The sequence below is a fragment of the Physeter macrocephalus genome, chromosome 16 (genome assembly GCF_002837175.3).
Source record: "Physeter macrocephalus isolate SW-GA chromosome 16, ASM283717v5, whole genome shotgun sequence".
NCBI classification, from domain to species: domain Eukaryota; kingdom Metazoa; phylum Chordata; class Mammalia; order Artiodactyla; family Physeteridae; genus Physeter; species Physeter macrocephalus.
In genome coordinates, this window is record NC_041229.1 from 86,537,413 (window position 1) to 86,561,163 (window position 23,751).

General features: G+C 48.6%; 1 protein-coding gene across 5 annotated transcripts in view; it reads right to left on the minus strand.

Annotated features, from left to right (window-relative positions):
- The window catches only part of ELF5 (E74 like ETS transcription factor 5), a 42,982-nt gene that overhangs the window by 8,566 nt on the left and 10,665 nt on the right, over positions 1 to 23,751 (minus strand). Inside the window, exons 1-5 of one of the 5 annotated variants that reach the window (XM_055091457.1) lie at positions 20,580 to 20,634; positions 18,483 to 18,597; positions 17,000 to 17,114; positions 13,693 to 13,817; positions 3,374 to 3,607 (exon numbers count right to left, since the gene is read on the minus strand). In XM_055091457.1, coding sequence (XP_054947432.1) covers positions 3,374 to 3,607; positions 13,693 to 13,813 — 355 coding nt within the window. In that variant the 5' untranslated portion in view covers positions 13,814 to 13,817; positions 17,000 to 17,114; positions 18,483 to 18,597; positions 20,580 to 20,634. Of the gene's footprint in view, positions 1 to 3,373; positions 3,608 to 13,692; positions 13,818 to 16,999; positions 17,115 to 18,482; positions 18,772 to 20,579; positions 20,658 to 23,751 lie in introns of those variants that run through there. The other 4 variants (XM_007122035.2, XM_055091458.1, XM_055091456.1 and 1 more) reach the window with 4 other exon arrangements.

Sequence of the window (23,751 nt, forward strand, 5' to 3'; positions counted from 1 at the left end):
AGGCTCAGCGGCCATGGCCCACGGGCCCAGCCGCTCCGCGTCATGTGGGATCTTCCCGGACCGGGGCATGAACCCGCGTCCCCTGCATCGGCAGGCGGACTCTCAACCACTGCGCCACCAGGGAAGCCCAATCTCCTTGTTTTTAAAGGCCACCTGGAGAGAGCCCTGGGCCACGCATCCCAGCAGCTTCTAGGCTTTTCTGAGTGGGTACTGGGAGTGAGTTCTAGCTTGGGATCAGGAGGCCTGGGCTCTGAGCTGGGCCGAACCTCTGACCCCTGTGTAGACTGGCCCAGTCACCCTGTCTCCGGGCTCGTGCTCCTCACTGGCAACATGTGACAGAAACACCCCCGCCCTCCCTGTTGGCTCTCAGAGTCTATGATCTGGGACGTGATCTCTAATCCCTTGGGGATCTGAACGCCTGTTACATGCGGGTCAAAGAGAAAAATGGACACGCGAGGCTGCAAGAAATGCAGAACCCGACATGAGGATTTAAAGGAGCCTGGAGACGGTCGGGGCCTTGGTGGTCTCTGAAGGCTGGGGTGAATCAAGAGTTTCAGATCACATTTTCATGTAGCAGCACAGGCCAGAGGATATCTGCTTTCTAACTTGGTGTCCAGTGTGAGGACTAGTTTCCATTTACTGAGAAGACAGGAACAGGGCAGAGCTGTGACTTGATTCCTAGGGCCGTTGGTTCTAGGAATGATGGGTTGTGGTCAGCCACGCACTCTCCTCCCTCTTCCTGAGAACAGGAGGGGGTGACGGGGGATCTTCCCCTCCTGTGCTGGGAGAGCCTCCTGTGCCCTCCACCTCTCCGGCCGACTTCGCCTTCCAGCGACCAGGGTCCTCATGCTTCAGGGCCCTTCAGTCCTACTGCAACACCTGCTGAGCCAGGCAGCACGCTGGGCCTAGAGCCCCCTTTAACTCCCCTCCCTGCTAAAACTTGTTCTGTGTCATTTTCTGCCCGAGCCCTAATCTATGGGGTAATATAAGACCTAAACTGGGTGATAACTAGTTAACATACAATTTATTGTCCAAACAGGGACACTTTTGAGAACGAAAGACAGGATAATGGGTGAAGACACCCTGTCCTGGGCAAATTGGGACACTGGAAACTTTGGTCACAATACATGTATTTCAATCACTGTATACACTCTCTCCTGAGGAACATTAAAGGACAAATTTGAGGACAGAGCAGGTTGATGGAGTAGATCATCTTACTGATCAACAGGATAACTGCCCTGGCCCATAGAGTACCTGAAAGTCCACCATTGGAGGTAGCTTTGTGACTCCAGGGATTCCTTAGAATAAGAAGAGGCAACTTGTGGCCTGCTTAAAAAACAGTTGGTTTTTAGCTTATTTGTTCTGCACAGACTTTGAGGTAATAGGAACAGGGACAGGTATTTTTTGATGTAACAGTTGCCGGGAAGGGAAGTGCCCGAGGCAGGAGATCCCAGCACAGGGACTGCTGGGCCTGGAGACCAAACGTGATTGACTTGACGTTCTGCCGAGGCTGGCGGTACCAAGCGGAATCTTTTCTCAGGATGGAATACTCATCTCTGTGGCCCTGGGGTTCTCGTGCAAGGCTGTCCCCTTGGGATGCTTCTGAATGGAGCCCCCAGCTCCTCCCTGAGCCTCTGTGATTTGCTCAGACTTGCCTCCTTTCAGGGAAGGCCGCTGAGTGGAGGCCACTGCTCCTGGCAGGTCACTGTCACGGGCGATAATCAAGCAGAGACTGGATAACAGTGGACAGCAGGTCTGTTTGTCCCTTCCTCACCCCAGGGGGCTATGGCTCCCAGGGCAGAAACCAAGCAGTGCCTGAGAGCCCCCATCCTTAGCTTTCCTGCTCTCAGGCACCCGTGATGGGGGAGATCAAGGGGACGGCAAAGAATCATAGAGCTGGAAGGTACTCTGTGGGTTTCTGCCCAAATAGCAATCCCTGCCATGGCACCGCCATCAAGCAGGGGGCTATTAGACTGCTTGCTTATCTCCAGTGATGGGGAGCTTCCTACCTTAGGTATCTTTTGAAGCCGACTTTTAATTAATTAATTAAAGATTTTTTTGATGGGGACCATTTTTTAAAAGTTTTTACTGAATTTGTTACAATAGTGCCTCTGTTTTATGTTTCGGTTTTTTGGCCACGAGGCACGTGGGATCCTAGCTCCGCCATCAGGGATCGAACGCATACCCCCTGCAATGGAAGGTGAAGTTTTAACCACTGGACCACCAGGCAAGTCCCCTGAAGCTGCCTTTTTAAAAGAAGGTGTTAACTTTTAGAAAGGTCTTTCTTAAAATTGAGCTGAGATGTGTTTATTTTTTAAAATTTCTGCCTCTTGGTTATATTCGTGATGACAAAAACAGTTGCCATTCATTGTATTTGCGTCCTTATTTGCTGTGCCAGATAATGTTTCACTGAATCCTGTTAAGCAGCCCGGGGAGGTGTGTATCATAACCCCACCACAGAGGCGAGACTGTGGAGATTCAGAGAGGCTAAGCCATTTGCCAGAGGTCCTGCGGCTCTGAAGTGTGAGAGCCAGGATTGGAACAAAGTTCTTTCTGATCTCACAGTCCTTGCTTTGTACTGACTTTCCATGAATCAGCCCTGTCGACCTTGGAGAAGTCACTTAAACATTCAGGACCTCAGTTCCTTTCTCTGTGATATGGGGATACAGAATTGTGTGTTCTCAAAAAATGCTTCTGGGTTTAAACAACCTGTCCAGCAACATTCTACTCTTGCAGGGCATGTTGGTGTTAAATAATGCTACTGGGGCCACCTTGTGGCCATTCGATCCTTGACCATTAGGAATGTGATAAAAGGAAATGGCAATTAGTCGGACTCCTCTGGAAACAGGGAAGGGAAAGGGTCTAGTGAATTTTCTTCTCCTTCTGCTTAATAAAATGTCAAGCAGAAGTCTCTTTTTGTCCACCCTTTATGGTTAACAATCTTCCCGGACCGGGGCACGAACCCGCGTCCCCTGCATCGGCAGGCGGACTCTCAACCACGGCGCCACCAGGGAAGCCCTATGGTTAACAATCTTTATGAACATATTAGTTTGTTGTATCAGCCTGGTTCCTGGGCGGTCTTTGAACGTGTTTTAGTTTTCTTTTTCTTTCTTTCTTCTTCTTTTTTTTTTTTTTTTAAATGTACTCAGCTTGCTTCCTTGTAACTCACTCTGTTTTTACCTCCAATCTCTGATTCTAGCATGCTAGAGCTTCTGGGTACAGAAAGATCTGGTTAGCAGGGGATTTGGTTTAACAGAGAGTTGCAGCTAATAAAATTTCACCATGTGAGTCATATGGTAGGAAAGGACCTCAGAGGTCATTTGGTCCCAATACCGGGCCCCTGTCCTCAAAGCCCAGCCCTCTTGGCACTGACCTTGCGAGCGCATGTTCTGGAGGATGAAGTACAGGTACTCCCCGCAGACACCAGCTGCCTCGATGAACGCCTCCTGTGTCATACTGCACAGCTGCAGGCCGCTGATGTTGAAGTGGCAGAAGGAGATGCAGTTGGCATCCAGCTTATACTGGTTGCAGCAGAACTGGAGCCATTCCCAGACGTGGCGCTTCGTCCAGTACTCAGGGTGGACAGACGTCCAGTAGGAGTCACAGGCTGCACCAGGAAGAGACAAGTGAGGGATGACAGCCAGGAGAGGATTAGAAGTCCCAAAGGAGGCTCTAGTTTTACTAACATCCTCATCCTCTGTCCTATGAGTTGAAGGGGCCTCCAGCCCTGGGTTGTTCTGCTGGGGTCCTGGTCACCTTCTGTCCTGCAGTGAAAACCAGAGGGGACTGGATCCTACAAGTGGCCTTACTGGCAGAAGAGGGAATGACGGGGCGAGAGACCTGGTCCTGGCTAGGGAGCGCCTTGAAAGGGGGGAACTAGGGGAGAAGGAAAGAAAAAGTCCCTTCAGGTATTTGGTTTCAGACAGCAGGACATCAAGAGCATAGCCTTTAGAGCCTGACAGGCCTGGGTTCAAATCCTGGTTCTGCTGCTTTCTACTTGGGCAAGATCCATAGACATTTAAGCCTCAGTTTCCTCATCTGTAAAATGGGGATAATATGCTCCACTCACAGGGCTGTTCTGGAATTTGTGGTTAACGCCTATAGACTATATGGTGCATAGAAAATTATCAATCAATTCAATACTTATTAATGGGTTGGCCAAAAAGTTCATTCGGGTTTTTCCACACCATCTTAGAGAAAAACCTCAACGAAATTTTTGGTCAACCAAAACAAATGCCTGTGGTGTGCCAGGCACCATCCGAGGCTGATCTGATTCCCTCTGCTGTTATGCAAAGCTGCCCAGCACTGGCTATAGGTTTGTGTGCTGCCCCTGGCCATCTTGTGCTGAGGGCCTTGGGCGGCTGAAATGTTGCCCAAGCATCTGGCAGACCTTGGATGACCAGAGCAGGCTCCTCCAGGGGAAGGGGGAGGTGGAAGCGTTGGTTGTATTGTTCTTGTGTTTTTGGTGCTGTTTTGAGGAATTTCTATCCAGAGGGCAGATTCCCTTCACTCCTTCAGTGAAGGCCCCTACGCCCCAGACAGAGGTGTGTGCCATCCTGTCTGGGAGGCTGAGAGGAGGCTGTGCCTAACCCAGGGGCAGAGATGGGTGCTCAACAGACTGTCCCAATGCCAGGAGAAACCGAAGGGGTGGCAGATCTGCTATGGAAGATGTGAGGTACTAGGTCCTTGGTCAGGTACTTTGACATAAACAATTCTTGCCATTGCCATTGTACTCATTCATTCATTCAAAAAGCTTCAGTTTCCTCATCAGTAAAATGGGGACAATGATAGCACCTACGTCATAGGGTTGGTCTGTGGATTAAAGGAGTTAATACATGTAAAAGTATTTAGGGTACTTAGAACAGAGTCTAGAAGATTACCACTGAACACCTTCTATTTGTGAAGCAACAAATTTTGAGCTGAGAATTCATGATGAATGGGAGGCAAACCTCCCATTCCCTGTCCCCCAGGAGGTCACAGATGAGGAGCCTGAGGGTCATGGAAGTCTTGCCCAAGATCCCACAGCCAGTGTGGGGTAGAGGTGGGATGTGAACCCCAATCTGAACTTGAAAGCCATTACTCTTTCCGTTCCATCATGCTGGTCCTCAGAGGTCAGCGCAGAGAAGAGAGCAGACAGTGGAGGCAGACACAGAGCCAGAGAGAAGGAGAAGGGCTGAGGAGAAAGGCAGGGAGCAGAGGCAGGCAGGGGTGACTGGCTCAGGCTGTGTGGACAACAGAAAGTGTCTCTCACGAGTTACACCCCACAGCGCACGGCAGCGAGGCTGTTATGATTCCCCCTTTAAATGCTGCATTGGCTGCCCCTGTCCCCAAAGGAACTGTGGCGCTTCTAATCCCAGGCGGGAGATGGCTTCTCTGCCCCTAAGTACCCCCTGTGTATTGGCCAGGCTGCTATGTGCCCTGATCTACATCAGCTCTACTTCCTCGGATTTTCCCCTAAAACGTGGAGGCCTTCCAGAAATCTCTTTTCCCACCGTGAAGTGGATTGAGGTCAAATTTGAACACTAGGTCTGCTGTAGACTCGAGTCCTTGGACTCTTTAATCGATAGAAATTGATAAGAGACCAGACGAGGAATTCAGGCAAGGCTTTCTTGGGACTCGTGCTACAGCACGAGGGCGTGAGAACAAGAAACAGATACCCTTGCCTGATCTCCGAGGAGGGTCAACCTGGTCCCTTAAACGGGGGAAGGGTGGGGAAAATTGGTGGGTCAGGCGGGAGGGGCGGCTTAGGTGGCCTGCCACCCCCTTGGTGGAGCTGAGTGCAGGTATCACGCTCAGGACCCTGCTTTTGCTACGGCACCTCAGAAGTGGCGGTTGGGTTTTGGCCTTTTTGTATCTTATTGTTCATTGTTTGCCCCAACTGCACATGTCTGCAGTTATTTTTTAGTCCCTCATAATGTTTTTCGTTGGTATTTTGTTGTTGGAGGACACGTTTGTCCAGGTGCCAGCATTGCCGCAAAGGGTCCCAGGTCCCAGATCTCAGGTTTGTTTAAATTTAGGGTTTTAATCAGAATTCTATACGTGTGGGGGTCAAAGAGTTGATATCCGGCCAGGATGGTGGAGGCTGATGTTGTGGCCTCTACCTGCTGGATGAGGAGGGACCCCCATCAGCCGCTGGGGGTGCCAGGGTCTCCTGGGAACACCTGGCGGCCCTTCCCCCACCTGGCCTGTGCTTTCACGTGCCGAGTTCTGGCTGGAGTAAACCCGGGGCCTCCACTTCCCTGGTATTCCCACGAGAGATGTTTATGAGCCTTGAAATTCTTCCTCCCTGGGTCCCGAGTTGAGCCCTGCCGGAGATGCCTATCGGGGTGCTGCCCTTGCAGGGCACACTTCATTTCTTTCCATGGAGAGCGTGCGCCAAGTCTCCGAGCCCCTCCCCTCTCTCTTCCACCCCCAAGTCATTTTCTTTGGCTCTGGGAGACGGCCACGGCCATGTTGTTTCTGGAGGCCAGCGGGGGCCTAAGGGATTCGGAGGAGTGTCACTGACCCTGAGAAGGTGTCGCTGGTGCAGCCTCCGTCCCCTCGGCTCTCTCTCCTCGGCAGCTTCCCCGCAGAGCAGGCTTCGTGTACGGCTCCTGCCCGCCCCCCCGGGGAGCCCAGAGCCAGGGCCAAGCACGGCAGGCTCTCCTCGCCAGCGGAGTCCTTCCCGAGCGCGAGCAAAGTAGCTGTTCTCAGCCAGGTGCCGGGCGAAGCGCCAGCGTGGAGGGAAGTCTTTTGGCTGTGGTGTGGTTCCACGGTCCTGATCCCACACGGGTGAGGAAGGCCTGCTCCCTCCTCCTCACCACGGGCCCCAGCCCTCCCGCAGCATCGCCCCCAGCTCAAGGTCTTTGCACAGGCGCCTCTGGTCACCTAGGGTGCGGTCCCCACCTGTCCTCTAAGTAATTGCTGCACGTCCTCAAGACCCAGCTCACTGCCCCTCTCAGGGAGGCTTGCTGTCCCACAGGGGCGTGGCCAGCTCTGCCTCTTCTCCCTGAGTCAGCAGGGCGGGGAGCCGGCCTAGCCCCCTGTGGGTGTTCCCGAGGTGAAATTACCAGCCAGCGGACTGACACTTACTATCTTCACTTCACAGGGAGGAAACTGAAGTGCTGAGAGGCTACGTGACTCAGGCCACGCGGCTGGTCGGTAAGGGGGTTAGGCCTCCACCAACCCTTCCGCCTTTGGACGTGGGAAGTTTGCATCGCCTTTGCCTCACTCTTCATGGTTGACAAGGACCAGACCCGACACACATCTGGAAGGCTGACTCAACAATTCCGATGCAGGTGTATATATAAAAATATATTAAAATATATGCACACAGTTTATATAAATATTTATATAGTATGTGTATGTATTGTTATATATTTTACATATTACGTGTATTTATTTATATATATTACATATATATATTATGTACGTATATAATCTAGGTTTGAAAAATCAGAAGAAGGAGAGAGAGACTGATGATGACAGTGTTTGAATGACATGGAGACCCTTTCACTACTCGGAAGAGATGAACTCAGGGAAAACAAAAGACGGGGTGAGACACCCAGAGACTATATTATATTTAACAGGTTGTATTGTCTGGAAATGTAAAGTGTTTGCTCAGTGTGCCTACTATTCACAAAATAATTTAGACTTTTTGGAGAAGCTGAGCTATGAGGCCCTTCTGCCTATGTTTACCAGTTGGGTACGGATGATGTCCTGTACCTGGTAGACTTCATCCAAAGGTCCGCAGGCCACGATTAAACAGCAGCCTTGGCCAGCTCCTTTGAAGTCGGAAGTAGCTCAGGACACTTGTTTAAGGGCTAGCTGCGCTGGGAAGAAGAATTAAGGGGCTAAATGGAGTTTTCAGCAATTCTGGGGGGAAATGCTCTCAACCGATGCCATAACCTGGGATGCAGTGAAATTTGGAGAGAGGCCTTAAGTTTTGGAGCTGGCTGGCACGCTCAGATTCCCACAGGGTCAGCAGGTTATGTCCATGCCCAAAGCGGTGCCCGATGGGGACAGTGGGAATGGGCAAGTTCATGCCGAGTGGACAGTGGTGGCCCAGCTCCAGTTGGCTGTTGCCAGGCAGGAAGGTGGGTCTTGTGTTGCCAAAAGCCCAGATTGTTATGTGAAATCTCATGATTTTTAAGTGCTGACTTATTTAATTTTTAAAAACCACTCCGAGGGTCGGTCAAAACTCTTCCACAGGCTGGCTCACTCCTGGCAGTAACTTTGTGAGGAAGAACCTCACAAGCTTCTGGACGACTGTCTCCTTCAAGACTATCGTTTACAGCGGGCATGCTACGGCTTTTAAACTTTTTTAGTCGAATAGTATTTTCTTCAGATTGAAACTTCTCTGGAAAAAAGCAGTGCTGCTTTGCTGGGAGTTAGGAGAAGGTACTATATAGCTTCCCCTCCTTAGCCCCAGAAGGCTCCTTGAAAATCACTGTTCTAGAACTTGAAACCAGGGCACCTGCTCTTTGGATTCCCCCTAAAAGCTGAAAGGGTGTGTGATCTCACACTTAGTGGTCCTGCCTCCTAGGACTCATCAGCAAAATGGGAATACTAGGACGTTCCCCATAACGCTGTTAAAAAGACTAAGTGAGTCAATACGTGGAAAGGCAGGTAGTAAATGCCCATTAAATACCACCCATTTATATTTGTTAATATCGGGGCTACTCATACCACTACGTTAATTGAGTTTCCTCAACTTGTTAGCTGTGCAATCCTAACAAAGTTTCCTAACCTCTCTGGACCTCAGCCTCCTTCATCTATAAAATAGGAATAATAATAGTGCCTACCTCTTAGGGAGTTTGCTACGAAATGGAAGAGAAATGATGCATGTAAAGAACTTCGCCCAGTTATCTGAACGACAGGAAGCTTTCCATATGTCACCTGTAATTAGTTATTATTTTGGGATGACATTTGTTCTCAGGGAAATGAGGCCATCTCCACCGGGGCCTCAGTCTAGCTGAGGGACAAACAGAACAAAGCAACCCAAAACTCAGTGAGAGCGAGGCAGACAGTCTGGGTCAGAGGAGGCCTGAGTTAGACGGACTGGACCATGATTAGCATGATTTTTTTTAACGTTGGGAATTGGGAAAGTCTTTTGCCTGGAGCAGCGCTGAAGAGGGCAGTGAGTGGACTGGATAGCACCGGGCACCATCGATTGTGGCTTTGTCACTGAAAGGAAGGACTTTATGAGGAGAGATCTGAAATGATATATTGCTTCTAGGTTTCCCTCCTGAGCTGGTCTAGCCCCATCCAATAGTCCTTCTTGGCTTTTCTTCCAAGCCTGTGGAATGATTTAGACCATGAGATGGAAAAAAAAAAAAAAAAAAAAAAAAAAAAAGCCTGGAGCGGTGTAAGAAACTGGGTGGAGAAGAGACGAGAAGGGCTGGCTGGGTATCAGCAAAGACCCGAGGCCGTGGGAGTGTGGTTAGAAAGGGGCAGAGAGGACCAAGCCCTAGCCGTCCTGGGGCCACAGCTGCCCAGAGGCTTGGATGCGTGTGGAGAGGCCAGAGGTGGCTGATGGTGAGGTCTCTCCTTGGGGGTGTCCTGGGGTGTGACTACCGCCACGGGGCTCACCTTAGGCTTTCCAGTGATTTTGTATTTCATTATCTGGTTTCGATTTAGAAGTTCCTAGACTCTCTCTCATATCTGATCTCAAACCTCTATACCCTGAACAGGAGTCTTGCCTGAGAAAAGCCCCTGTGAGACCCAGATGCCTCTCTTCCTGATCATCTGGTTGTTAATACCCAAGATCAGGGTTTTGCACCATTTTTCCTTTGTTAAGAAACGGTTCTGTCTTCAAATAAAATCTCCCATTGCTAACATATTTGTTGAGCACTTAGTACGTGCCAGTTACCGTGCTACACGCCTTGAGTTTTCTCACGTCATCCTCAACATGATGCTATGAGGTCCTAGATCACGTAGCTTATTTTACAAAGTAAATGATGGAAGTAAGGCACAGAGCGGTGAAATCCCTTCTTGAGGTCACACAACGAGTAAGTGGCTGAGCGAGGAGGAGGTCATATAGGCAGATTCCAGTTCCTGCAGCCAAGCCTTAGTAACCACTATGCTGTACTATCTTCCGAATCAAAGTGAGGGAGGGGGTGGAGAGGGGGACCTAAAGCTTGTCCTTCTCAGCTGTCACTGCAGGTCCCCGAGGGACCTCCTGGGAACCCCTAGAGCTGCCTCAACCTAGAAACCTCTGCCGCAAAGTGTAAGGAAGATCCGAAAGCCAAGGCCTACTGACTGTTGGCCTGGCCACCTTGGCCATCAGGGGAGGGGTGTGTGGGTGTGTGAAGGTCGGGATGGAGTTCCAGAGAGTAGGGGTGAGATCAGGATACTCCATGGCTTGTCAGATGCTTGGCTACTGGAACTTGATTGGAGAAATAATCTCTTCAAAATATCACATGCTTGTGAAATTTGTGCACTTCCCTCCTACGTGCCTCTTTGATAAAATTTTCCAGTATCTGTAATTCTTTACTTTAAAAGCTGAAGGGAAGGCCGGGGTTAGCTCATGATATTCTAGAACATTTTGCAGTCTGTGACTGCTCACTCGCCAGCCTGCCGTGGAGCCTCGCAGAAGTGCTGCTTCTAAGAGAGGCCACATGCTGTGCACTTAACACACGTCGGACACAGATTCAGCTGCCCTCTGCTAAAGCCAGTTAAGAGGCAGTAAACAGCTGGTTATCCCAACTAGGTTGCGTATTCCTCCCTGCACTCTCACGGACATCATTTATCCAGCGGGCACATCATTTCTTTCTCCCTTTCTCTCCCTTTGGTCTCCAAGTGTCTAAGCTGCCAACATTCTGAATTGGAAAGGCTGAGATGGAGACCTGGGCTGCTTTTGTTCCATATGAAAAGTGAAGCGAGCAGAGAGAAAGCTGTTTTTCCACCAGCTGGGAGTCGTGAGGTGTCCTGGCTACAGTGACCACTTGCCAAGTGCCAGGTGCTTTGCTAACCACGTTATATGTGGCATCTCAGTCAATCCTCCCAACGCTGGGAGGTGGATGTCATTTCAGCTGAGGAGAGCATATTTCAGAGATGTTCGGGGAAAACCTGCCCAAGGTCATGGGGCTGGTGGATGCCAGCACCAGCCCTTGACCTCAGACGCAAACAGGAAGCTGCCATTGGGACAGCCCTGAATTCAAGCTGGAATTTCCTGGGAGGTGGGCAAGGACCTTAGGACAGATGGCAGAGCAGTGTCTGGAGGAGAACCTGGCTGTCCCCTGACGGACGCATCCCTCTCAGAGAAGGTTTTTGCAGACACTCAGACCCATGTGTCACCTCTTGGGGTGACAAAAAGACAGAAGGCACTGCAGGGCATTCCTCTCGCCAGTGTGACTCAGGGAGCCCGGGTCCTCATTTGAGACTAAATTTGCACACCCAACCTTGACCTTTATGAGCTCAGAGATACTCAGCTCCTTCTGAAATCCAGAGGGCCAGAGGGCAAGCCCAAAGCCTGGCTCCTCCCTCGGGGAATCCTCGGGGAACGTCAGGAAGCTGGGCCACTCTCGGAGGATAGTTTGTCTTCACACCTTGATGGGAATTTCTAGTCTCCCAATGGGTGGTGGGGGAGGAAGTCGACCTCTGTGATGTTGCCTGATGCAGGAATCAGAGACGCTTCAGGAAGGGATCCTAGCAAGGACCTGGTCCAATCCCTCATTACACTGATGGAAATGCAGAGGCCTCAGACAGGAGAAAGCTGGGTCCGTACTTTTTAAATGCACAGTTCAGTGGCATTAAGTATATTCGCAGTGTTGCGCAAACATCACCACTATCCATCTCCAGAACTTTTTCTTCATCCCAAACTGAAACTCATCCTTCATTTTTACACACTTGTGTGTGCTTGCTGTGTGCCTGCCATGTCCCAGACACTTCACACCTATTAACTCATTTCACCCTCACAAGTCTGCGAGATAGGCATTACCGCTATCTCCACTTTAGAGATGAGAAAACTGAGGCGTGAGAGGGTAAGATGTTGCAGTTACTAAATAGCAGAGCCGCTCTTCATATTTAGGGCACCTGGCTCCAAAGTCCGAGCTCTTGACAACTACAGAAGCTCCTGGAACATTGTACGGGGTAGGCGGCTGAGGCCACCCCCTCCCGTCCTGCTCCGATGCCCCCTGGTAGACGAGGCAGGAAGAGGAGGCGCCCAGGATGGCAGCTCTGGGTTATGCATGGATGGAGAGAAGGGACAGGAGCTGGGCTCCATGATCGTGGGACACATGGGGAAGGGACAGGGACTCGAAAGCCTTCGTTTTCCTCCTTCAGATTTAGCCTCTTGACCAAATACTGAGTGTAGGGGAGATCGAGTACATTCCTCATTGTCTTTCTGGGAAACAAGGTGCTCCTTAGGCCTGAAGGAGAATTACAATGTGCGGCTGGATGACTCAGGTCTATGAGCAATTATCTGGACCCTGGTGAGAGTGAGCGATGTCATATGTACAAGTGTGTCGTGTGTGGGGTTGGGGGACGGTGTGGGACTCGATTTGTAAGTATGTGTCTCAGGTCTGTCTGTGCAGCACTGGTCTCTGGCCTGGAGGCAGGGGCTCCTTGAGATGGACATTTCACAGTGTCCTCAGAGGCTTGGCCTCTTCTGGGGGCTGCCGGCCTCCTGACCCTGAGTGTGGGCCCCGCTGGGCCGGAGCACACAGGGTCAAGGCTGGGTGGTGAGGCCTGAGGGCTCGATCAGTGCTTGCATCACCCTCCGCGGGGCGTGCACCTGCCGTGCTAGCAGTCAGCCAGGCTTGCTCTGATGTGTAGTCACCCAAGCACCTGGGGACAGAGGCCCATAGAGGGTTTCTGGGGTAAAGCTCAGCTGGCCTCCCTTTGGCATGGGGCTTGCACATGCTTCCTTCTTAGGAGGAGAAAACTGGGCTGGGAGAGGAGGAGGTGTGGGGAGGGCAGCCTGGGGGGCAGCAAGGGGACTCCTGTTTACTGAGCACTTGCTTGGTGTCAGGCTATATGTTTCACAGTTTGGCTCCCTTAATCCTCAAAGTAATTCTCTCATCCCTGCTTTAGGGATAAGGACATAGAAGCTCAGAGACTATCTATAATATTAATACCAATAATCACAGCGTTACATCATTTATAAGATGACCATGTAAGATGGTTAAGACTGCAGACGCTCAAGTCAACTTGCACGAAACTTAACTAAGTGTGAGACCTTGGGCAGGTCATGTAACTTCTCTGTGTCTCAGTTTCTTCGACTATAAAATGGGAATAATAATTAGTAATTTCTCCTAGGGCTTCTATAAGGAAGAGACGGGTGTTTGGTACAGGGTCTGGGGCATAGCTAGTAGTTAGCAAATGTTGGCTAAAGACAGAATGATCAAACAATCACAGTGTACTAGGCTTCAGGCTAAGGGTTTCTTTCTATTACATTGTTTAAATATAATAACTCCAAGAGATTGGTGTTATCATCTCCCTTTTACCCATTAGCAAAATAAGGCTCAGAGAGGTTAGTGGAATTCCCCAAGCCCTCAGAGCTGGGAAAAGGTTGGGGCGAGGATTCCAGTGCTTTTCTCTCTGCAGAAGCGACCCTTCCTCCCACCTGGTCTCCTGTGACCCTCTGCCCTTAACACTGGTGAGAGCTGGCGTTTTCAGGCCCCCAGCATGGCATTGTCACCCGCCTGAGGCCAGTACCACCTCCTGCCCCAGTCTGTCCCAGCTCAGATGAGCTTCTCCAGACGTACACACCTGTCTGATGCTCAAAGGCAGGGTGATACTCTTCATTGCTGAACAGGTCAGTCCACGACATCAGGGGGTCGCAGAAGGACGTGTTGGGCAGGAAGGTGCTGTGTGTCACTGAGTCCAACATCACCCTGTAACGGCAGGAGAGGCTGTGAGGAGGCGGATGAAGGAAGAAAGCCACACTGTAGTAGCCCCCAGCAGGGCGACACGTGGTTTCTAGTAATGACAGCAAACGCTTACAAACATGCAGTCTCCCAGGAGCCAGGCACCCCTCTAAGTGCTTTCCACGGTGACATTTTTTAATCCTTGCCACATTCTGTGAGGTTTGTGTGTATATCCCCACTTTACAGATGAGAAAACTGAGGCAGAGAGGTTGAGACAATTGTTCAGGTAACATGGCCAGTAAGTGGCAAAGCTGGGATTTGAGGATGAAGGCTTTTATTATATAATAACGTTCTTTCTTTACTTTTCCTACTCTCTCACACCTGAGCCCTGAACTCTGGATTATAATGTCTAAAAATATGCTTCTGGGACTTCCCTGGCAGTCCAGTGGTTAAGACTCCGCGCTTCCACTGCAGGGGGCGGGGGTTTGATCCCTGTTTGGGGAACTAAGATCCGCATGCCGCATGGTGCGTGGCCAAAAATATATATATATACTTCTGAAAACAGGGCAAGAATTATTATAAATGAATATGCCCACAAACATATTTTGCCCACAAACATATGCCCATAACACATACTAATCCACAATTCTGAAATCCAAAAGCTCTGAAACTGAAAGTATATTTGTGTGTGTGTGTGTGTGTGTGTGTGTGTGTGTGTGTGTGTGTGTGTGGTTCTGACTTATTTCCCAGCAAAAACAGTCCTGAATTGGTGTTATAAAATTTTTATATATAATTATAATATATACTATATCTATACTTCTATATATGCATATAAATACTATACATTTATTAAACATATACAACTATAGATATGCTATGTAGTTTTATACCTATAGCTATAGTTTTATTTGTTCTACTTGATGCATATTCATATGATACACTGCAGAGACATTAATGCATTTAAGCAGCCCTAGCAGCCAATACCTTGAGAGGGGTATTCTGTGCTCTGCCGTATATACCCTGTGTCACCTTCTTAATACCTGAAGAATTCTGAATTCTTCAGCACGTCTTGCCTCAGGGTTTTGGATAAGAGAGTGAAGACCTGTGATAGTTGTGACACACTTGCTTCACAGAGGGCTCTGGGCTGAGCAGTTTGCATTCATTATTCATGGTGTCCCCAGGGCAACCACTCTGAGACAGTTTCTGGCGTGGGTTCTGTTTTTATAGATGAGGGATGGGCGCTCTGAGGTTCCGGGTAACACGCCGCAGAGCACCCAGGTGGCAGGTGCTGGAGTTTGGGTGACAACGCAGGTGGGTCTGCTTAAGAAGTCATGAACCTAATTGCTGCGCATGCTGGCAAGTGGGAAGCTTTAGGAGAAGATGACTGGTCGAGGCTGGAAAGGGGATAGAAAAAAATGGGCTGGGGCTTCTACTCATAAGCATCCTTGCCCACACCAGTCTCATCTTTCAAGTTTCCTTTTGCTGTTTCCCATATTCCCACAATTCAGAAAAAAATGAATTCATGTTTGGTGAATTAGAAAAATCTGTTCACCCAACTTCTATTATGATTACCGCAATAATGTTGATGAGATAGCGTGGTTCTACTCCCTTCTGCAAAGGGGACACAGCAGCTCAAAAATCACACAGCTGGGAAGTGTCAAAGCAAAGACTAGATTCCAGGTTATTAAGTGCATGGAATTTTAGATGGTCAGGAGCTTATTAATCATCTCGTCCAGTGTTTCCCAAACTTTAGTCATTCGCCTGCCACCATGATAACTTCCTTAATATATTAAAAAAATCACTTCCCTTTTTATTTTAACATAACCACATTTATTTAAAAGGAAAACTTTATATCACCACTATAAATGGAAAGTCGGTATTCGTTTAACATACATAAAAATAAAGACATAAGCATTGAAATAGAAATTAGTCATCCGTGCACCGCCTAGATCAGAGGTTCACAAACTACAACCTACAGGCACAATCTAGCCTACTACCTATTTTTGAATGGCCCACAGCTAAAAATTATTTTACATTTTTAAATGGTTACATATTAAACGGTTATAAAGGTACACACATAATGTACTTGACTTTTGCCTTTAGGCCTGCAAATCCTAAAATATTTACTATCTAGTGCTTTAAGAAAAAGTTTGCCTACCCCTGACCAGCTTTATCTCACGTATCATGAGTGGTCGGAGTGCTGCATGTTGGAAAGTACTGAGTTGGTCTATTCTTTCCCCGCACCCATTTTACAGCTGAGAAAGTTAAGGCCCAGGACATTTGTGTAACTTTGTCAAAGTCACACAGCGTTATGGTATACAGAATTCTTAAGTTTTTTTTCAACCCACCTGCTTCCCTTTCTAAAAACACTCACAGCCTCATCTGTTCACAGACGCATCCCAGGTTCACTTACGCGCCAAATAGGACCTCAATACCGAGAGGGGCAGGGATTGTGTGGTTCCAGAACCAAAGATCATTTCTTTGGGGATGTTTGCAAGTCTATCTATCTATCATCATCACTATCAGATGTGCATGAGAACTGTGCTCCAGACATAGATAAATAACTGAGTTCAAATTCTCGCATGTAGGCACCCTCTCTGGGCGTCATCAAAGGTTCACCAGACCGCGCTAGGAAGCCTCCTTCCTGGTGCCCGGAGAGGGTTAACGTGCCCAGCGGATTATCACATTCTTAGATCTCCCGCTGCGAGCCATATCAAACAGAAGTCAAGGCTGCCTGGGTTTGGACTCTGATTTTCCCACGGATTGATTGGTTTTATATCCAGAGCAGGTGGCTGGATGAAGAGGGATAGGGGTGGAAGATTATGAAGGAGGGAAGGGCCCCTGGAGCCCAAAGCCCTGTCTGCTTTCTGGACATGACCCCAGAGAAGTTCTCCTAAGTGAGGGCTCAAGGTAAAAATGCCCTCTGCCCCTCTGGGCCGGAGGCTCAGAAAACGGAGGAAGAGGATGGCAGGCCTCTGACATGACCTTCACGGCTGGGCTTGGAGAAAGGAGAGGTGGCCTCCATGTGGAGGAAAATAGAAAACAGTTACCAGGTCTTCGGTGTCAATTAGGAATCCTCCAGATACATAACGTGACAGTAGGAGTGCACTCTTCCTCATCTCTGCCTAGCAAAGCTCTCAAAAGTCATTTGGTAAATTGAATTTGAGCATATAAAAATTAGGAATATTTTTAACCAGTATGATATTTACCTCCTTTAAAGACTCCTTTTTTTTCTTCTTTTTGCACCAGCCCACTCGCTTGCTCTGTAATCTCTCCAGGGCTGTACACAGCACCGTCTGTATCTGATTCCCTTTGGTGGTTCTTCTATGGCAAATTATATCCATCAAGTTTTCTTAAAGGGCTGTCTTCAGGTGTACAACATGCATTTTTCTTCTGTAATTATCTTTTGCTTTGTGGAGAGATGTGTTTTATAAAAGGCAGTAGCTTTTTTTTTTTTTTTTTTTTTTTTGCTATTGCAGTGGGAGGACGGGGTGTTATTAACTCTGGATTCTCCACAAGAGACCTTGGCCACTTAGCCAGCGGACTCTAGGTGTGAAAGTTCAGGAATAATGGCTGCTTTGTATTCAGCAGCCCAGCTTCTTAGGCCCTCTATGGTTCTTTTTAATAATTGAACATTTTAGCCCTTACGATTTCTTTAATGTAGGTGGACCAGGGTGGTGGGAGAGAACAGCTATTTGAGGACCCTCTTCTCAGTGAAGACGTTGATGCCCAGTGATTTGTAAGCCCAGGCCTGAAGTTAGAATTGGTTCTTGAGGGTCAGAATTATCTTAGCCATTATAATCCTTTATGACCCTCCTCCAAAAGGCCATAGTACGTAAATGATAAACAGTAAATCTGTGATATTAACATTTCATGGAAGGGGTACGATTAAGAAACAATGATCTAAAAAGGCTCCCTAGAGGGGGTGATAATGAAAAAAAAGGTTGAGAAGCGCTGGGTTAGAACTAGAATCAGCAGCAGGACAAGAAGGGATGTCTAGGGAGGGTCCTAGACCTGCTGTTCTAACCACACATTTTTGTTTTTTGAGGGGATGGCTGGTTTGTCATTATAGAAAGAGCACTGGGCTGGGAGTCATGATTCTGCCTCTTGCTCCTCGCCGAGGCTCAGTTCTTCATCTGCTAAATGGACACACCGATGAGGTGGACTCCAAGACATGCCCCAGCTGCGTGACTTTCTGCAGGAACCCACTGGAGTGGGCCGACACAACCACACATGTGCACACACACGCACATGCATATATTCGGTGGTAGAGTTGGATGGTGCAGTCAAGTAAGCTCACCAAACTGGAGTACAATTCAATCACTACAGAGATGAAACTTTTAGCTCTAAAAACTCCCCCAATTTTCTCTTCTCCCTTTCCTCCCATGCCCACTGTGGACTCTGGACATTCTTTGCCTGGGCTAGCCAGGCGCCTGAAGTTCTCTGGACCCTCACTCACTGCCCATCCACAGACCCACGGCAGTTGGAATCGGTTTCCCCAAAGTGTAGTCCACATTCTAGCTGCCTAATAAGGAGGAAAGGGTCAAGCACATTCCACGCAAGGGGGAGGAATCAAGTGGGTTCTCTTCCATGCACGAGAAAGGCGGGCTGGACCTTTGGGAATGGCGTGGACGCTCAGGTCCCCAGTGCCTGCAGAGGCTTCCTATCCCATCTGAGAGTCGGCTCACTCACCAAGGTGCACGGGGAGGGTCCACACAGTCAGAGAGACAGGCTTGCGGGCTTCCTGCCCTCACCCGAGTCAGAGGCAGCAGTCACAGGTGTGGTGTCCATGGCACCTCTGCTCAGCCTTCCAGAGAGAGGAGAAGCAGGAAACCACCCAGCCTTGGCCAGTTGGCCAGAGGAGGAAAATCCCTTCCTGACCCTGGCAGAGATCATCAGCCTCGCTTCGGGCATGCGACCAAAAATCCACCCAGTGAAGCATCTACACATTGGCTGTTTATGCGCTAATACATCACTGGGCAGAACAAGGCTGTGGGGGTGTAAACCATGGAGAAGGGGGCCAGGGAGGGCCTTCCCTGAGCCCACCACCTGGGCAATCTCACTGGGAAAAATAAAGCTTTTTGTCCTCTAAAGCCTCAGCGATATTCCAGTGTCCATCAGGTCCCAAACCCTGTGGGCAAGGCAGGGTCCACTCCCCACCTTTTGGACCTCCCTAAGAAGGGACACATGGAGGAAAACCCACTGGACTATTTCAATGCTTGCTCCAAAAGGATTGTGGGTTGGCTGCTTGAGTGTTTGTTCTGGGAGAAACCAGAGAAGCTGTGAGAACTGCCTTGCGGACATCTTGCCAAGTGATTCCTCATCTTTCTTTGGCTTGTGTAGGGAGTTTGCTAGTTAGTTTGTTTTTCGTTGTTTCTCTAAAGATTCAGCAAAGACTCATAGGAGGTACACCGTAGAGTTTACTGTGGGCTCCAGTACAAAGCTCATCAGCTTTGGTTTGGATTAAATCCACTGGGGTTTAAATCCCATCTCTGCCACCCACAAGGCAAGGGACACATTTCTTACTACGCAGCCTGCCGAAATTGTATTTTTTATTCTTTATTTTTGTTTCATACAAAGTGTGTTATGTAAAAATCCATGACCCTCTCTGAGCTCCTCTCTAAAATGCCTCATCTCTAAAATGGGGATTTTAAACACAATACTCAGGATATCCCAAGGATTTAACCAAATTAGATAATATATGTAGATGAGTAGGCATAATACGTATGTCTATTCCTGTCCCAGCGGGGGGAAAGAAAATCTATCATTGTCAATATATCTAAAAGGTTGCTACTCAGGTGACTTCTCTGAAAAGAAGAAAACCAATCTGTGAAAACTCTTGTCAACAGCACCTTGAATCATGAAAAACATTCTCACAGAGAACATGGGGACAAAAGATTTAAGCTTTCACTCAGAGGGGCAAACAACCCTTCTCCCTGTGTCTTTAGACTAAAACATGAAGCTGTCTCCCTAAATCACTTTACCTTTCTAGGCCTCAGTTTCCTCATCTGTAAAGCGAAGAGGTTGTCCCTAATGATCTCTGATAACCTTTCCAGTTTGTAAAATTCTTAGCACATCCAAATGAACGTGGGTCCCCAGCTCCAGCTGGAGAAGGGAGCATGTGCTACTGGTGGCTGCCAGCAGGGGGCGAATGCACAAGAACACCACATACTGCAGAGTCTTTGCAGAGGTCTGAGAATAAATGCAGTGGAAAAACCCTAACCATTGCTTTTCTGGAAGCATTCTATATGGAGGTGGTGTGAGAGGGCAGAACTTATGTAAGCCAGTCTCCTGAAAAACACCCTAATCTGTAATAAGGCAGCTATCTTCTCTGTTTCGGGGAGGGGGGGGTCCATGAGCAGGCCGATGGGAAAAGGAGGCGTTTAGGCAGGAGGAGGTGGGCTTTCCTTGAAGCTGAATATTTTTGGGGGTAAAATCCAGCTTCCCTTCCTAAGGTTAGCTTTAGGAAGGGTAGAGAACAGAGTGCCTGTATGCATTCTCTCTCAGTTAGTTCCCCTTGGTTTAATCAAGTGATCCAGAGGCAGTGGGGGCTACCACGGCGGTGGTGCGTGGCTGGCTACACGGCCTGAGGACGCAAAAATGTCTCTCTCAGGCAAGCAGCTAAATCCCACTCAAACAGCTCCCGGGAGGCACTGTGACTGATGGACATGGCAGGAGGGCGGGCAGTCTGGAGCTGGGGACAGACCCACAGACCCAGGCCCCAGCCGGAACCTCTAAGCCCTGACACCCCTTACAATTCATCCAAAAGAGCAAAGAAAAGGTGCTTACTTGAGGACAGCGGTGCTGGGTCCAAAGAGGAGGTTTTCAAGGCAAGAGAAGGCAGGCGCTCCCAGCACCGGCGTACAGTGGAAATAAAGGCACCTGTAGCCTTGTGATATAAGTAACACCTACAGACAGGTCCGTTTGGTTTTTCAGGTTTATGCACAGCCCCTTTGATGACGGTGACATACAGTGTGACACGGCTCCTTGGAGGGGGGAATGGTTCTCACACGCAGAAAGTTTACCTTTATCCTGCCTTTGTGCCCAGCTCACACCCCCCCGCCCCCTCCCCCTGCAACCCGGGGGAATCAGTAAACAAGCTGAGAATTCTTGCCTCTGGGAGCTTTCTGGGATCCTGCGTTTGCTGGGAACTCTCTTTAGAGCAAGCTGGAAGGGAAACCCTGGGAATCCAGACATGGTTCCCATGTCTGCCGCCCTCCTCCTGGGCTGACAGAGTCCTGCGAATTTGGATATCCTGTCATCCTCCCCCCGCCCCGCACCCGCGCAGCTTGGCAAGGTGGAAGGGTAGGATGGGGCAGTGGTTAAGAACACAGACTTTGCAGCTAGATGACTCTGAATTCAAATTCTAGGTGCATCATTTTCTAGTCGTGTCACCTTGAACCACTCAACTAGCTAGTTAATAAGTTAACTAGCTCTAATGCAAATAACAGGGCCTACCCACTGGGTGCGCTGGGGGTCATATGAGGTCCTGCAAGTGAAGTACTGAATGAGCCCTTTGTTTCGCTGTGGTCATAGCGTTTTCTTTGATGGAGCACGTTAATCAGAAAGCCCCTCTCCACCACTTCCTCCGACCTCATGCCTTCCGAGCAGATGAAGGGAACAGCCAGCTCGTAGAAACAACGTTGGGCCTTGCTTCTACTTTTTCACACAAAGCATAACCGGCCATGGGACACATGAACTGTTCAAATTCTAACCTCTTTGGAAGTAACACGCCATGTGGTGGCTTTCTCCCTTCCTCTCCCCCTTACGGATGGAGAAACGAAGAGGTTTAGCGGTTCAGTCAGGTGTCCACAGCTTCTAGGCTGGGGTCTGACTTGGATGTCAGCTCTCAGGTGTCTTGTTGCTGAGAACTACCTGCTTCCCTGTAAGAGCAGAAACTCAACCCAACTTAGGCTGAAAATAGAGTGTCTCCTGGTTGCCTGCAGGACAGCATGGACAACCCTCTGCCTTTCTGCCCCGTGCTTCCATCTCTCCTGGGCAGCCGACACCTTATGTCCAAATAGCAGACTCCAAGCTTTAGAGTGAAAGCAGGGACTGGTTTGTTAGGTTTTCTTGGGAACACTGGGGACGGGTGCAAACATACAAATACAAACACACATGCAGTCTGGAGAAACAAAAGGTAGTTCATTAGAGGACTCAGGTGTCATCATGGAAAAAGTGTTGAAGGAAGATAAGGGGATTGCCTAGGCTGCTGACTTGCTGTGTAACCTCAGGCAAGTCAGGTAGCTTCTCTGGGCTTCATTTCCCCTGATGGTAAAAGGAAGAGGTTGGGTTAGAATAGTGATTTTCAAACTGTGTTCTGAGGAACCCCAGGGGTTCCCTGGAGCCCTCATAAGAGCTGCTGGGGGTGAGAGGATGAAAGCAGAGTGGGTTAGGTTCTGGGCTGTTCCTCCCTGATTCAGTAAGAGCATCTCAGCTTTTATACAAATCTTCAGGATAAGATTTCTCTTGAACAAAAGAATCTGCACTTAAAAAGAGTTTGCAGAGAACTGGATTAGGTGGTCATTGAGATTCCTTTGAGCTCTAAAATTCTGTGATTTGCTTCTTCCTCCTCAGGATCTAGGGGACCGGGATGGTCGTACACACCATGTTTCTCACCGTTGGGTACTTTCCCATCTTGTCAGTAGTTTTGGAAAGTCTTCTTGTGTTTGTATCCACACACATATGTTCTTCTCAGCAGAGAGGTTTTCATGGAAAACATCTTGTTCTGCTATTGTTTTTAGAAAAGAATCTTTTGGAGAAATTATATTCGTTACTATGCTGTCTTGGTGCCACTATTTCAGAGTGAAAAGTTTCTGGCAATGAATCTGATGACAGCAAACTCTGTTTGTCTCACACAGTCCTGAATGTGTAATACTGCGTATCTGGGCGCCTTTGTGGGGAATTACTGGCTTCTGGACTAGTGGATAAAAGGGGTGATTAAGATAAAACCAAAATAAAAGAGGAATTTGACTCTAATGAAGTCTAACTATCACATTGAACCTAAATTTGATTGGAGTGGAGATCTTGGATGGTATCAAACACTAAGCTCATAAAACCTGTATTTGAACGTGAGAAGGGGGCAGAAGAAGGAATGAAGTTGAATGTGTAATACTGCGTATCTGGGCGCCTTTGTGGGGAATTACTGGCTTCTGGACTAGTGGATAAAAGGGGTGATTAAGATAAAACCAAAATAAAAGAGGAATTTGACTCTAATGAAGTCTAACTATCACATTGAACCTAAATTTGATTGGAGTGGAGATCTTGGATGGTATCAAACACTAAGCTCATAAAACCTGTATTTGAACGTGAGAAGGGGGCAGAAGAAGGAATGAAGTATTTTAGACTTTCCAGCCCATCCTCCTTCTGCTGTCTCAACCACGTAGCAATAACAGGTAACACGAACTAGGCTTACAAGAGCCACAGAGTGACTAAGCCTGGATTCTGGAGGCAGACTTCATAGGTTTGAATCCTGGCTTTCCACTTGCTGGCTGGGTAAGTCTGGGAAGCTTATTTATTACCCTTACATCCCAGTTTCCTCATCTGTAAACTGAGGGAAAAAGAATGCATCCCTTATAGGGTGCTAGGTGAATTAAATGAGTTCAAAGCTGGGAAGTGGTGAGAGCCCTAGTGTGTGCTCTGTTATCTATGGGCTGCCGTGACATTTGTTAAAGTAATTAAACAAGGAGGCCGTTTGACTGTGGTGGCTTTAATGCCTGGGTAACCCAAGCAAGCAAACCGAAACCCAAGCCAGAGTTGATTGTAAATGTGCTCGTATCCGAAAAAATGAAATTAAAAACAACCAATTACAGACAGCAGACTGGGATCTCCCAAATAAAGCAACTGCTTAAGCTATAGCCAATCAAATAGTTTCCTTGCTTTGCTTCCACATCTGTACTATTAAAACCATTCCCCTGGCTCTTGTTGGTGGAGCGCTCTTAAACACCTAACCACTTCCAGT